This window comes from Mesoplodon mirus (genome assembly GCF_964341445.2).
Source record: "Mesoplodon mirus genome assembly, chromosome: 10".
Taxonomy (NCBI): domain Eukaryota; kingdom Metazoa; phylum Chordata; class Mammalia; order Artiodactyla; family Ziphiidae; genus Mesoplodon; species Mesoplodon mirus.
In genome coordinates, this window is record NC_138986.1 from 1,878,512 (window position 1) to 1,891,832 (window position 13,321).

Sequence of the window (13,321 nt, forward strand, 5' to 3'; positions counted from 1 at the left end):
ATTCTCGACTGGGCCACGAAATCTCATGCTTCCACGATCCCTTGTGCCTCAAAGGCCCGTCCCCAGCTTTCGGGTCTAGCTGGCGTGCCCTCTCACCTCTCAGCCCAAGTACAACTCCTCCAGGGAGCCTCCTCTGACCTCCGTTCTAATGCCAAGCTCCTTGCCTGTATTTCTTTCTCGGACTCTCTGTCTCCCTTTACTCTAACCTCTTTTGAAGGCAGCTCTTATCCCAGCACAGCATCTAACAAATATGAGGAACCTACATATTTACTGAATAATTCACCGAATAGATAGAATAGATGAATGAATGAATAAGAAAGAGCTACACAGTACATGATGGATGAGATGGCAAGGAAACAAAGGATTTCTATCTCAAGGCTAAAACAATGATCGACTCCTAATTTATCCTGCCTAAAGCTTGCGAAAGAAAATGCGCAACAGAGAAGAACAAAAACCAAAACTAGGCGACCCTCAAAAGAAATCATCAAATGATCGCAAAAGGGACTGTCAGTAAAAGCCCAATGACTTCATGACCCTGATTAAGGTGTTCTTTCACTTTCTGATTTTCATCAGTAAAAATACGGCAGAAATTAAAGAAAGGAAAAAAATGTTATAAAGTTCACTACCACATATCCTATCAAATGAACCTTTACGGAACTGAGAATTATTTAATAGATTTATATACACTTAAAAGTGAACATTCCCCTGGCGAACACTTGAGCAATCCCAAGTGTCCGGCAGTGGTAACTAAGCTCCTGCCCTTGGGCTCACAGCCTGACAGGGACCCAGCTGGAAAAGGGTCAGCCCTCTGTTTAGCAATGCAGACCCTATTTACACCGCTGTTTTACTGGTTTTATCCTAAGAACGCTTTTTACAGCAGTCATTAACCAAAACTATGAGGAACATGTATCAAAATCTACCATTAATCCATGGACACAATTATTCTTTAGGTGTAAATATATTTTCCATACATACACTAATGCTTGTTCCATATTGCTATTTCTCCCAAGCAGGAAAGCAACGAAGCCAGCATGACAACAGGGTCGCCCTGTTTCAAACTCACCTGCAGGAGGAAAACGCCCAGGGTGGCCTGAATCTCAGGTTCTTTCCCTTTAGAGAGAATGCGTGGTCATCCCGATGACCTAGCCTCCCAACCTCGCCCTCCCCGCCCCTCCCCAAAGTAAGGCGGGTTTTCAGTCTCTTTCCTAATAAGACCAAAAGAAAGAAAAGGCGCAGCAAAAAACAAATACTCATGAGCATCTGTCTGTCTTCCTCCACCCTACAATGAAATGAGCTTTGCTTTATTTCTTTCTGATTCTAAATAACACAGGCTCAACGTAAAAAACTCAAATACAGAAAAGCATAAGGAGGAGGGGGAAAAATCTGTGAGATAATAAGTGTATTTTCCTGATCATGCTTTCTATAAGTATATTTTCCTGATCGTGCTTTCTATAATTATGCATTTTTTTACATAAGAAGGTGCATGGTTTGATCACATGTAACATTTTTTTTTTTTTTTTTTTTGCGGTATGCGGGCCTCTCACTGTTGTGGCCTCTCCCGTTGCGGAGCACAGGCTCCGGATGCGCAGGCCCAGCGGCCATGGCTCACGGGCCCAGCCGCTCCGCGGCATATGGGATCCTCCCAGACCGGGGCACGAACCCGTGTCCCCTGCATCGGCAGGCGGACTCTCAACCACTGCGCCACCAGGGAGGCCCCACATGTAACATTTTAAAGCCTTCTGTTCCTCTCCGTCCCCTCATGTAGGTAGTTAAGCTGGTGTGTATCCTTCCCATGCATGTACCTTTCTTGGTGCTCACGTATACATACACACAGAATTTTGTTGCTTGGTTTTATTGTATGGTGACTGTTTTTCCAACAATAAGGTATTTTATAAAATGTAAGTATGTCTAAGTCAACTGATATTGGGTCTAATTCAAAATGTTTCATAACGACAAGGTATTCAACGTATTCCTGAAGTGATGAGTATTTAGTTTATTGCTATAACACACAACACTGGGGAAAAAAGTCTTTATAGAAATACACTCAGGAATTTACTGGCTATTTGTTTATTTTGACGTTATAACTAATATTTACCACCGTACTTCTAAAGAATATTTTCAATCTCAGACATCACCTCCACTCTGAAACAGGTGCTGCGGAGGATGGCCACACAGCGATCCCCCAGACGCTCCTTCCCTGTCGCCGGGGACTACCTTCTGCTGTGCTAGAGTCTGCTCTGCGATACCCTGTTTTTCTCTTTCTTGGCCTACACCATGATTTTGCTGGAGAATGTCCTCCAGCACCTTACTGAGAAAGGCTGCGCGGGTGGTAAATTTTTGCCGTGCGTGTCTTAAAACGTCTTTATTCCACCCACCCAACGCTTGACTGAGAGTATGGACTAGAACTCAGTTCCCTCTGCATCAGAAAGCACTGCTTCACTCAATTCCAGAGTCCATGGTTACTGCTGAAGTGACTGGTGCAACTGTGTCCCCCAACCCTTTATACAAGCCCTGAATCTTCTTCTGTGCTGTCATTAGCCTGTCTTTTTCTCTAGTTTCCTGCACTTTCACTACACCCTGGTTTGGGCCTTTTTCAAAGCAACTGTCCCATTAGTTAGTGGGCCTTTTCAACCCAGAGACTCAAATCCTTCAGTCCTGGGAGATGGCCTAGCATTGTTCCTTTGGTAACTTCTATCTCTCCATCTCCTGTTGCTTTTTCTACCTGGTCCTCCTTGGGCTAAATTTTGAGATGTTCTGCACCGATCATCTAAATTCCCAACCCCCTCTCTTTTTGTCCTCTGGCAGATTTCCTCCACTTGCCCTTTCCTCCCTCCATTCTGCCCCCCCCCCTTATTGACCTGGGCTTTTCAATCCCCAGGAGTCCCCCGCACGCCTCTCCTCAACGTGCTCCGGATGCGCCATCTGGCCCGCCGCCGGGTCTCTTAGCTTTCCCATACTTCCAGCTGCTTTGTCTCTTGTATCTCCAGGTTCTCTGATCTGTCTGTGTTGGTCTGTCTTTCATTTTAAAGGCATTTGCAAATGTCTACTGAGTCTGGGCCGTCCACTCACACTGACAGCGAGTCACAGGAAAGCTGACGGTAACGGTGAGGACGGCTGCTGGACCAGACGTCCAAAGGTCAGTTTCCATACAGATCTTTCTTCTCTGACCAGAAAGTGCCTTCTGGGAGGAATCCTTCAATCTTCTGGGTACAGACTTCCCCTCCATCCTCCTGCTTGTGGTAAAGACCCTGCTATGCCAGTTACTCCCAAAGCCAAGGCCTCCTCCCCCATCGGTTTTACTCTGGCCTTCGGATGGAGAGACGACGCAGTAGCTGGATGGGAAGGCAGTCTGCTGGAGGCTACTACTGCTTATAAAAACTCTCCACCCAATTTGTTTTCAGCCCAGTTTTCAATGCCGCCTCAGAACATGTTAGAGCCCCTCATGCCTGAGTCTGCTAGGGGCTGGGATACAGGCAGCTGCGCGCTCCCCCTCGGCTGGCCCCCTCCGCAGGTCCAGCAGCTTAGATACTAACCGGCCCGCTTCTTCAGAGCCTCATCTACAACTGCTCTGCCGGCCCCTCACTCACTCCCTTTGTTCTCATGCACGCCCACAGGGCTTTATTCCTTTATTGTCATCTCAGTGGAATAAAAACATGTTTTCTCATCTATTTTCAGATGAAAATTGGGCTTTATTCATAAAATTACACATCTACCAAATGGTTTTTCCAACTGAATACAAAGTCTCAGCTTTTCAGCAAAAAGAAAGAAGCCATAAAAGTCGAGCAAGGCCTTTTATTTAATTCTCTCTGTAGCAACACTAGAAAGCGCTGCTGAGAGCTTACAGAAGACCACTCACTCTATCCACAGCCTGGAAAACTCAACACTGTTAGGATTCTGATTCATCTACAGAGTCAGTGCCAACCCAGTCACAACTCCAGCAGGTTTTATGTAGAAATTGATAAGTTGATTCTAAAATTTATTTGTAAATGCAAATAACCTAGAATAACCAAAGCCATTTTTAAAAGAAAAAGGAGAAAGCAAAATTGGGACTTTATATGATTTTAAGACTCACCATAAATCCACAGTGATCAAAACAGTTTGGTGTTGGCGAAAAGATATAAGATATATAAATGAAACAGAAGAGATTCCAGAAATAGAACCAAACATATATGGCCAACTGATTTTCAACAAAGGTGCCAATGCACTCAGTGGGAGAAAATAAAGACTTTTTTTCTGTATCTGTACAGAAAAAAAATGAGCATCGACCCTAATCTCACACCATACACAAATGTTACCTTGAAATGGAACACACAGACCCAAATGTAAGACCTAGAACTATTAAAACTTCTAAAATAAAATATAGGTAAAAGTGTCTGCAGCCTTGGAGGAAGCGAATTCTCATACAGACAGTACAGAGCACTAAAACGTTAACAAGTTGGACATCAGTAAAGTTAATACATTGTTACTCATTGAAGGACAGCATTTTAATATATATTGTTACTTATTGAAAGATAGCATTTTAAAAACGAAAAGACAAGCCAAGCCACAGACTGGGAAACAAATATTCACAGTACAGGTATCATACGTAGGACTTGACATGTATACAGAGAATCAGGGAAACTCAAATTTCTTCCACAATGAGATACAACGACACCCATGAGAATGCCTAACAGTGAAAATGACTGACCAAACCAAGCCCGGGTGAGGGCAGAGCAACAGGACCTCTCACTCGTGACTATGCGGATGCAAATGGTATAAGCAGGTTGGAAAGGGAGTTCTTTAACAGCTACACATATGCCTCCTGTGGAGCCATTCACTTGAGTAGTTACTCAAGAAAACAAGTACTTCTATGAGAAGACCTGCACATGTATGCTCACAGCAGTTTTACTGTAAGAGCCAAAAACTGACAACTGGAAACAACACACATTCTAACAGGTAAACGGATGAACAAAGTGTGACATATCCATACAATGAAACACAAAAGTACAAAGAGGCATAAGGAAACTTCTGAAGGTGAAAGAAACGTTCATTGTGCTGATGCCCAAACTGATGGTATTATAAACTTTAAATACATGTAATACATTGTACTTTAATTATTTCTCAATAATCTTAGTGAGGGCAAGAACTAAAACAAGTAACCACACTTTCATTGTTTAATAATCAATTGCTAAGATGAGAGAAAGAAGGATATCTTCTTAAAAAAACTACTTCCAATGAGACTTTGACAGAGAAATAACGGTTATAAAGAAGTTATTATATACTTGTGACTGACTTAAAGGTTAATAATTTTCCAAAAAGTTTGTCTTAGAAGAGAAAATCTGCTTGATTTTACTTAGTGTCACCAATTCAACTCTGAGGCATAAAATTTCACTGTATTTCTTGAGTACTAGGGTCAAAGACACACCCTTTATCTCCAAGAAATTATGGATGACTACTAAACCTATCAGCCAAATGTTGGTTAACGATGAATAGCAAACCAAGATTTAATTCAAGTTGGGTCGTTATGATACATCTTAGTAAAAACCCTAAGAAAAAAATCAGCAGATTTTACTAAAATAAAATTGTTACCTATATATATGCAAAATAAAAACTGGAAGGATATACATCAAAATGTTAATAGTGCTTACCCCTTTGGTATTGGAACTATAGAGGATTTTCTTCAATTTGCCTTTTTATACTTTTCTTAGTTTACAGCAGGAACACATATTACGTTTGTAATGGAAAGGAGAATGTTATTTCTTACATATATTTACACATGGTTTCAGTTTACCAGATTCTAAGTGATACAGTGTGGAGAAATTCAGCCTAAGTTTAACTTCATTTAAAGAATATCTTTCCATTTAAATGCAAAGTTCTAGCACGTGTAATATGGGTAAGTACCGACATGGCAGGTACTCACGCGGGCAATGCAATAATCCTTAGGATTTTCTTTCTCCAGACCATACTTCTCTAAAGCTTCAGCCACAGCGAAGTCTGCAGGATCTGTGGTAGACAGCAGGATCGTCTTGTAGGGAATATTTGGTTTTAAACTATCTGCATAAATTCTCAATGTTCCACCTGAAAAAAACATTGTGACATCTTTGATCACAACTTTTATTCCAATAACAGAGATCTGTATACTAATTCTATCCCCACTTCCTGGTAGGTGACACACACTGGCAGGGACATGCTGACCCAGTGATCCTGTGCTAGACAGAGTGGGTAATTTTGTGTGACTAGGCTGTTTCTGCCCTCCCTTCAAGCCCATGCAGTTTTTATAATGACAAATTGATTTTCACGGTGGGTACAGGACAGAAAGGGAAGAAACCCCGGAGTTTCTTGAAAGTGCTGCTCTTTCTTTGACTGCTTTCTCATTTCCTTACCTATACAGTGTCAGACATCTACTTTCCCCATTTCCACTACTTCCTGACCAACAATCTGAAACTTAAAAATCCCAAACAATATTAACCCCACTAAATAACTCAGTTTTTTAAAAAGTGAACCAGAAATCAGGATACTTCAGGTGCTGGAGTCCAAAGACATTTCATAAGGAACCTGCCACCAAAGCACTGCGCTCTATTTACATTTCCAGGTACTGCAAACCAGAATGTCATTTCTAGCTGTGAACTCATCTGGGAGGAAAAAAAGTCAACTAGAACAGAGCAATTTGGATATCCTTAGCTTTTCTTTTTGTTTGTATATTTCTTTTTAATGCAATCCTACATATGCTATATTACTGACATTTTTGGTGTCATAATTTGCTTTTTACTTATGAGTTAAGATTTTTAAGCCCTAAAATCTTAAGTCTAGCTGAAAGAATACTGGGGGCAGGTAGGCAACTCAGGCAAGATGCCACAACCCCATGCTACGTGGGACCTCGGGGAGGCTTCCCGACTTCCTTTGCTCACCTCTAAATTAAAGAGCTAGATTAAACATCTGTGGATTTCTTGAAGCAAATTCTAAATTTCTATGACTCCTTTTTGCCTCTTCTGAATTCTAATGCAGTTATTCTGGCTACTGAATGTTTCTCACACCCTCTTTTTCAACAAGTCTGGCACACACTGCATTATGACAACTTGACTACAATAAAATAATGCTGGTCTTTTAAGAATAATCAGCAATGACATGGGGAGGGGGAAGGGTAAGCTGGGATGAAGTGAGAGAGTGGCACGGACATATATACACTACCAAATGTAAAACAGATAGCTAGTGGGAAGCAGCCGCATAGCACAGGGAGATCAGCTCGGAGCTTTGTGACCCCCTAGAGGGGTGGGATAGGGAGGGTGGGAGGGAGATGCAAGAGGGAGGAGATATGGGGATATACATATATATACAGCTGATTCACTTTGCTATAACGCAGAAACTAACACACCATTGTAAAGCAATTATACTCCAATAAAGATGTTAAAAAAAAAAAAAAAAGAAGAAGAAGAAGAACCAGCAAGCCCAGGCTGGTATTAGAATGCGGACCTGCTGACACAGGCCAGGGGCCAGGCTATCTACAAACTCACAGGGATTAAGGTTCCCCTACACCGCCCGTCCCAATGCTGAGGACACAGCGTGAGCCGGTCACTGTCCTAGGCTCCAAACAGCTTGTAACCTGATTGCGGGGTCGAAATCAGGGGGAGAAAACGAACAAGAAAACAACATGAAGACATAAAATATGACATCAGAAACACAAAATGTAGGGGAGAGAAGTAAAAAAGGCAGATCTTTGTGTTTGAACTTAAATGACTACTAGTTTACCACAAGTAGATATAGATCAACATATATGAAACCCATGGCACCCACAAATCAAAAACCTACAATAAACACACAAAAACTAGAAACAAAAAAACACAGAGTACCACTAGAGAAATTCATCAAAATACAAGGGAAGAAACAGAAAGAAGACATGAACAGAGAAGTACAAAAACTAGCAAAAAACAACAAGTCATAAAATGGCAGTAAGTACATACCTATCAATAATTACTTCAAATGTCAATGGACTAAATACTGCAATCAAAAAACATAGGATGGCTGATTGGATAAAAAACCAGAACCACCTATGTGCTGCTTACGAGAAACTTACTTCAGAGCTAATGATCCATATAGACTGAAAGCGAGGGGAAAGAAAAAGATATTTCATGCAAGCAGAAATGACAAGAAAATGGGGGTGGCAATACTCCTATCAGACAAAACAGACTTTGGAGCAAAGTCTATAACAAAAGACAAAGACGGGCATTATATAATGATAAAGGGATAAATACAAGAAGAATACGCAATTCATATATATATGCACCCTATACATGAGCACCTAACTATATAAAGCAAATACTAGCAGACATAAAGGGAGGAACTGACAATCACACAACAGTAGTAGAGGACCTCAACTCCACTTACATCCATGGACAGATTAATAAGTAAATAAATGGATACAGTCTAAGTTAAGAGGTTTTTAGTTCAAAAGCATAATACCATAGTATCATCACAACAGAAATACATACCTCCCAATTTCCTAAGGGGAGATAGAAGAAAAGCTAACATTTTAAAATTCTACCATCGACTAAAATCTGTTTGTATAAATATACATTCAGTTCTAACATTAAGGGAGGATTACTGCCCTATTCAGAAGATGAAGAAAGCGTGGCCCACGGAACACAGGGGTCCCTACCGGAACCCAGCTCCAGAGTCCGTGTCCTAGCACTCCACAGCTCCAAGACTGTTCACAAGAAAACTGAGGCACAAGGGCTGACTCCCAAGGGCATTCGGAGGTCAAGTACACTTGGAAGACATCAAGAAAGTAAATACATCTGAGCGTTAAAAATACTTTATGAGCTCTGGGGCCAAGGCTTGTTACAAGCTATGACTTCGGATCCGCTGTGAAGTGAGTCCGACAGATCTCTTTAAGTACGTCATCAGAACTTGGGGAACCAATGCTCAGGCTAACAAGACAGGAGAATTACAGACTCGGCTGTTACTCTCAGGGGACCCTACCCACCCGTGACAACATTCTTCACCGACCTAAGAGCTAAGCTAACAGCCTCAGTAGGTTATAAGGATACAGTTTTCTAAGCTGTTTATTAAAAGCCAACAGAACACTTGAACTTACTATACTTGACTGCCTTAATATTAACCACAGACAGCTCCTCCGCCAACAGTACCCAGCTGTTGAGGGTTTCCCAGGAGCTCGTGCAGATGCCAACAGTACCCAGCTGTTGAGGGTTTCCCAGGAGCTCGTGCAGAAACACGTTCCTTCCACCCAACCGTCCCGGTAACAGACGAGCTCTACTCTAGTGGGTGTTTTGCTGTTTCTCCTCCTAATTCTCTGGAGGTTTTGTTCCTGCTTTCTTGGCCCACTCCTCAACAGTGGCCGTGTATCACCTGTATACCTCCTCCTCCACCAAACCTCCTCCATGGCCGCGATGCTGCAGCCCAAGAACAGCCTGCTCCCGAATCCTTCTCTCCACCGGGCACCGCTGACTAGTACCCAGCCACCGAGCTGGCAGCCTAAAGGCGTCCCCCCGTGCCACGCCGGCCCCTCCCAAGGCACACAGACGAAGCCCGGCTTCTCCTCCGGATGCTCCTTCATCCACAGACCCACATCCATCCGGCTCAGAGCAGGGCGTCATCCTGAAGGCCTCCTCTCCTCAGAAAGCTCAGGCCGGTGCTGCTTCCCAATCATTCTCTCAACATCGCTCCCGCTTTTCTCTCTTCAGGACCACTGTCTCCGACTGAGCTCAGAGACTCGGTCCTTCCGGGGCCACACAAGCCTTTGAAGGGGGACACCTGCTTCTGACCACAATTCCCTCAAATTAACCCTAGATTCTGCTCTCAGAGTAACCGCTCCAGATTAGAGGCCTGGGCTAAACTGAAAGTGTTCTCAATCCCTAGCTTAAAACTCTTTCAGCAGTTTATTAACAGATCATATCAAATATTTCCATCAAAGTACCCCCAATGGCACAGGAAAATAAATATGGATCTCTGGGGACACAGGCTGAAGTTACCTGCGAAAAGTTTCCTGCTTTATCTTAACAACATATGTAACGTTGCATCTGGACCCACATTAAACACATACTTTTTATAAAAAGATTTTGTTAAGTTACTTATAAAAACTGACGCCCTAAGCCAGCTCTCCTGAGTCTGATCCACATACCCCTGAGCCTATACTTGAATATTCCTCAAGGGGTCACTGAGGAAGTTACTTCCATAACGATGCCAGACTCCTTTCCGTGGTTGGAAGTGTGGTCAGCACGTGGCAGGTACCTCTGAGCATTCCTCTCGTCCTTCCTAAAACTTTTACTACATTTCTCCTTCCTCACCTTTGTAGTTTCTCCCTCCTTTCTTACTTTCTTTTTCTTGTCTTTTTCAATTCCTGATTGAACAAGACAGAATATATACAAACAGATAATCATTTAGGTCTCAAAAGCCATCTATCAAATTATTTATAGAACTAATAAGTCTCTCAGTGTCCTAGTTTTTTTGAATCACCGATACTATAATTCCCATGAAACATATAATTAAGACTCAGTTCATACAGGCACTAAGGGTCAAAACAAGCACGTGATGCTGGAGAGACAACCAGGTTTCAGGGCCGGCCCCCACCATGGCTGGTGCTGTGTGATACGCCACCCTAACACAAAGCTCTGAGCAAGCTCACAAGAAATGGGGTCACCAGCAATTTCTGTCAAGTGGGCAGAATCAGGCAACCATGCATTTCAGAACCATGGTCCACAGACTACCTCGTGAATGGAGATAAGGTAAGAGAGACCACTAATAAAACAGAATAACGCTGCTCCCACGAACATGACGCGAGTGTGAGCACAGCTTCCCCTGACAGATCCAACCTGCTGCCACGTAAACATATCGGATAATAAGAGGGTCTGGATAGGGACTAACACCCTTTGACTCAGCCTTGGAGCGGAGAGAATGGGCCCACAATTAAGCAACCCTCCCAACCAAAACTGCTATAAACCCGGCTTCAGAGAAAAGCCGCCAGTCCCAACACTCAAACCCTAAAACTAGTGAGTAAGCTAGCAGGAGCGCAGCATGCAACAGAGTGACGCTCCGCCCTTACGCGCCTGGGTGCAGCGCTACAAAAGAGCCAGAGGCGATGACTCACCAGGTCAGACATTTGTAGGAAAGGCTGGATCAACGATACAGCCTTCTAATACAATGATTTTTTTTGCAACAAATGATTATGCTATTATTTTTTAACAAGTAAAACTATTTTACTTGCTGAGTATAATTACAGGTTAATTACAAATAAAAGTTTTATATCAAATAGCTAAAAATACACAAAACCAATTTATAGCTCACAGAGTAGTCATGTGTTTTAACTTCTCGTTTTAACCTTTATTTCCCTCAGAAATACAGGGTGATCTCCAGGAAACATCACAGTGGGACATGTGTACAGGATGTTGCCTTTGATTCAAAGGGTCCACAGGGACAAAAAAGCTGGACTTCTCTAAATGTACCTTGTTTTGCAGATCTGACTTAGAAGCTGTTAAACAACACTAAATTTTAAAGAAGCAACCTTCAAAGTCAAAAGTAAAATAAAACAAATAAACCTAAGTATAAATCAATGTGGGTATATAATCACATACACAGGAATCGAAAATGCGATTTCAAACACAGCACAGATTTCACAAAAGGCTTAAATAAAATGTTTTCAGTATCATATTGGTATTAACAATAGCCCTATTTTGATTTTGGTATTATAACTGATTAATATAATTATCTTGTTAATAATTATTCTATTGTTCTCAGGAGGGAAGAATTTTACCTTTAGAGAAAAGACACCCAGATTTTCTAAAATCAAAGTAGTAAAAAAACAAGTATTTCCTAAGCTCTGTCCACTAAACAGGCTTAGAAGCAAAGACTAACCAGTAACAGGGAGCACTCCTAGCAACCAGATACTTATTCCAGCAAAAGGAACAGGATTCCTCCGAGGAAGAGCTGACTCCTAGGCTGGGGCAGGAAAGCATGAGGCGAGCAGACATCCTATCCCACAGGGAAGCTCTCAAGATCACTGGGCCATGCACAGACTCGGGGGCCAGCTGGAAGACAGCCCCGCTGGCTCGAAGTGACCATTCAAGAATCAGTAAGCACAATAACCGCAACAGATGGACAAACACTGAGAAGCTTTACATCCATGAGCTTATTAAAATTTTACAAACCACTGCTCACCTGGGGATGACACTAAGGTGAGTATTTCTGTCCCACCGCCTCCCACCAAAAACCCTAACCCTGTACCTGTATCTAATCAAGGACAACAAGAGGAAAATAGCGGTAAACCGCACAACAGGCTGCCGTCAGCAAAACCTACAAGACGTTCAACCTAGGGTTTTAAAACCAACCAACAAATAAGCAAACTGAGAGGTAAAATACAAGAGAGGAGAGGGGATTTTAGAATGAAAGACATAAAAGACAAATTAACCAATTGCAAATGCAATATTTAGGTTTTATTTGTATCCTGACTCAACTAAAGGAATTATCTGAGGCAATCAGGAAAATCTGAACAATGACTAGGTATCTGATGATTTTTAAGGAATTACTGTCAATTCTTTTCTATGTGATAATGGTACTATGGTTTGCTTTATTTTTGTTTTTGCTTTTTTAGAATTGTTACCTTTCAGGAAAATATATCAAAATATTTATGGATGAAATAATGAGAAAGTTGGGATTTGATTCAAAAATAACACAGTCTGGGAATGAAAGCAGTATATGTAGAAGCAGAGATGAAACACGTGTTAATTACGGAAGCTTGCTTGGTAATAAACACATGGCAAGTTCATTATATCTCTATTCTTTTGTATACACTTGACATTTTCCAGAATTAAAAAAAAAAAAAAAAAGCCATACTGGGGATAAATATGTAACTAAACGTATTGAAGGCAAAACTGACTTTGTACCAGACACACATGGCACACACTTGCTATGAACAGGCTACATCACCCATTAACTTTACTTATTCAAGGCCTCATGCATATATAAAAAGGATTATTAAATTAATAGACTTTACAACAAATATAACAGAAAAACAATTCTAAGTCTGCACCTGAATCAGGTCGCCCATCTGAGCTCCGAAATTCCTGCATTCTCTTTTCCAGTTTTTGTTGTCTCCGTCGTTTCATAACCACCTCGGGATTAGAAATTGTTCGGGTAAAGCTAGTTTCAGGCATGTCTTTGTAAACCTCAGCAGCCAGTCGAGAATTTTCACTGTAAGGAAAAAAAGGCAGTAACAAGATTTTTAAAATTTTATATTAGAAACAATTATACTGAAATCATACAAAACTCAAAATGGCAGATGTTATTTGGCTACACAGTTCTGCCATGTATCATTCACCATGTGCTAATTACT

At 41.7% G+C, this 13,321-nt stretch overlaps 1 protein-coding gene across 7 annotated transcripts in view; it reads right to left on the minus strand.

Annotated features, from left to right (window-relative positions):
- Window positions 1-13,321, minus strand: part of AFDN (afadin, adherens junction formation factor) — a 134,551-nt gene that overhangs the window by 73,164 nt on the left and 48,066 nt on the right. For all 7 annotated transcript variants that reach the window (XM_082634310.1, XM_082634314.1, XM_082634311.1 and 4 more), the window contains exons 5-6: window positions 13,019-13,179; window positions 5,900-6,057 (exon numbers count right to left, since the gene is read on the minus strand). In XM_082634310.1, coding sequence (XP_082490436.1) covers window positions 5,900-6,057; window positions 13,019-13,179 — 319 coding nt within the window. The remainder of the gene's footprint in view (window positions 1-5,899; window positions 6,058-13,018; window positions 13,180-13,321) is intronic.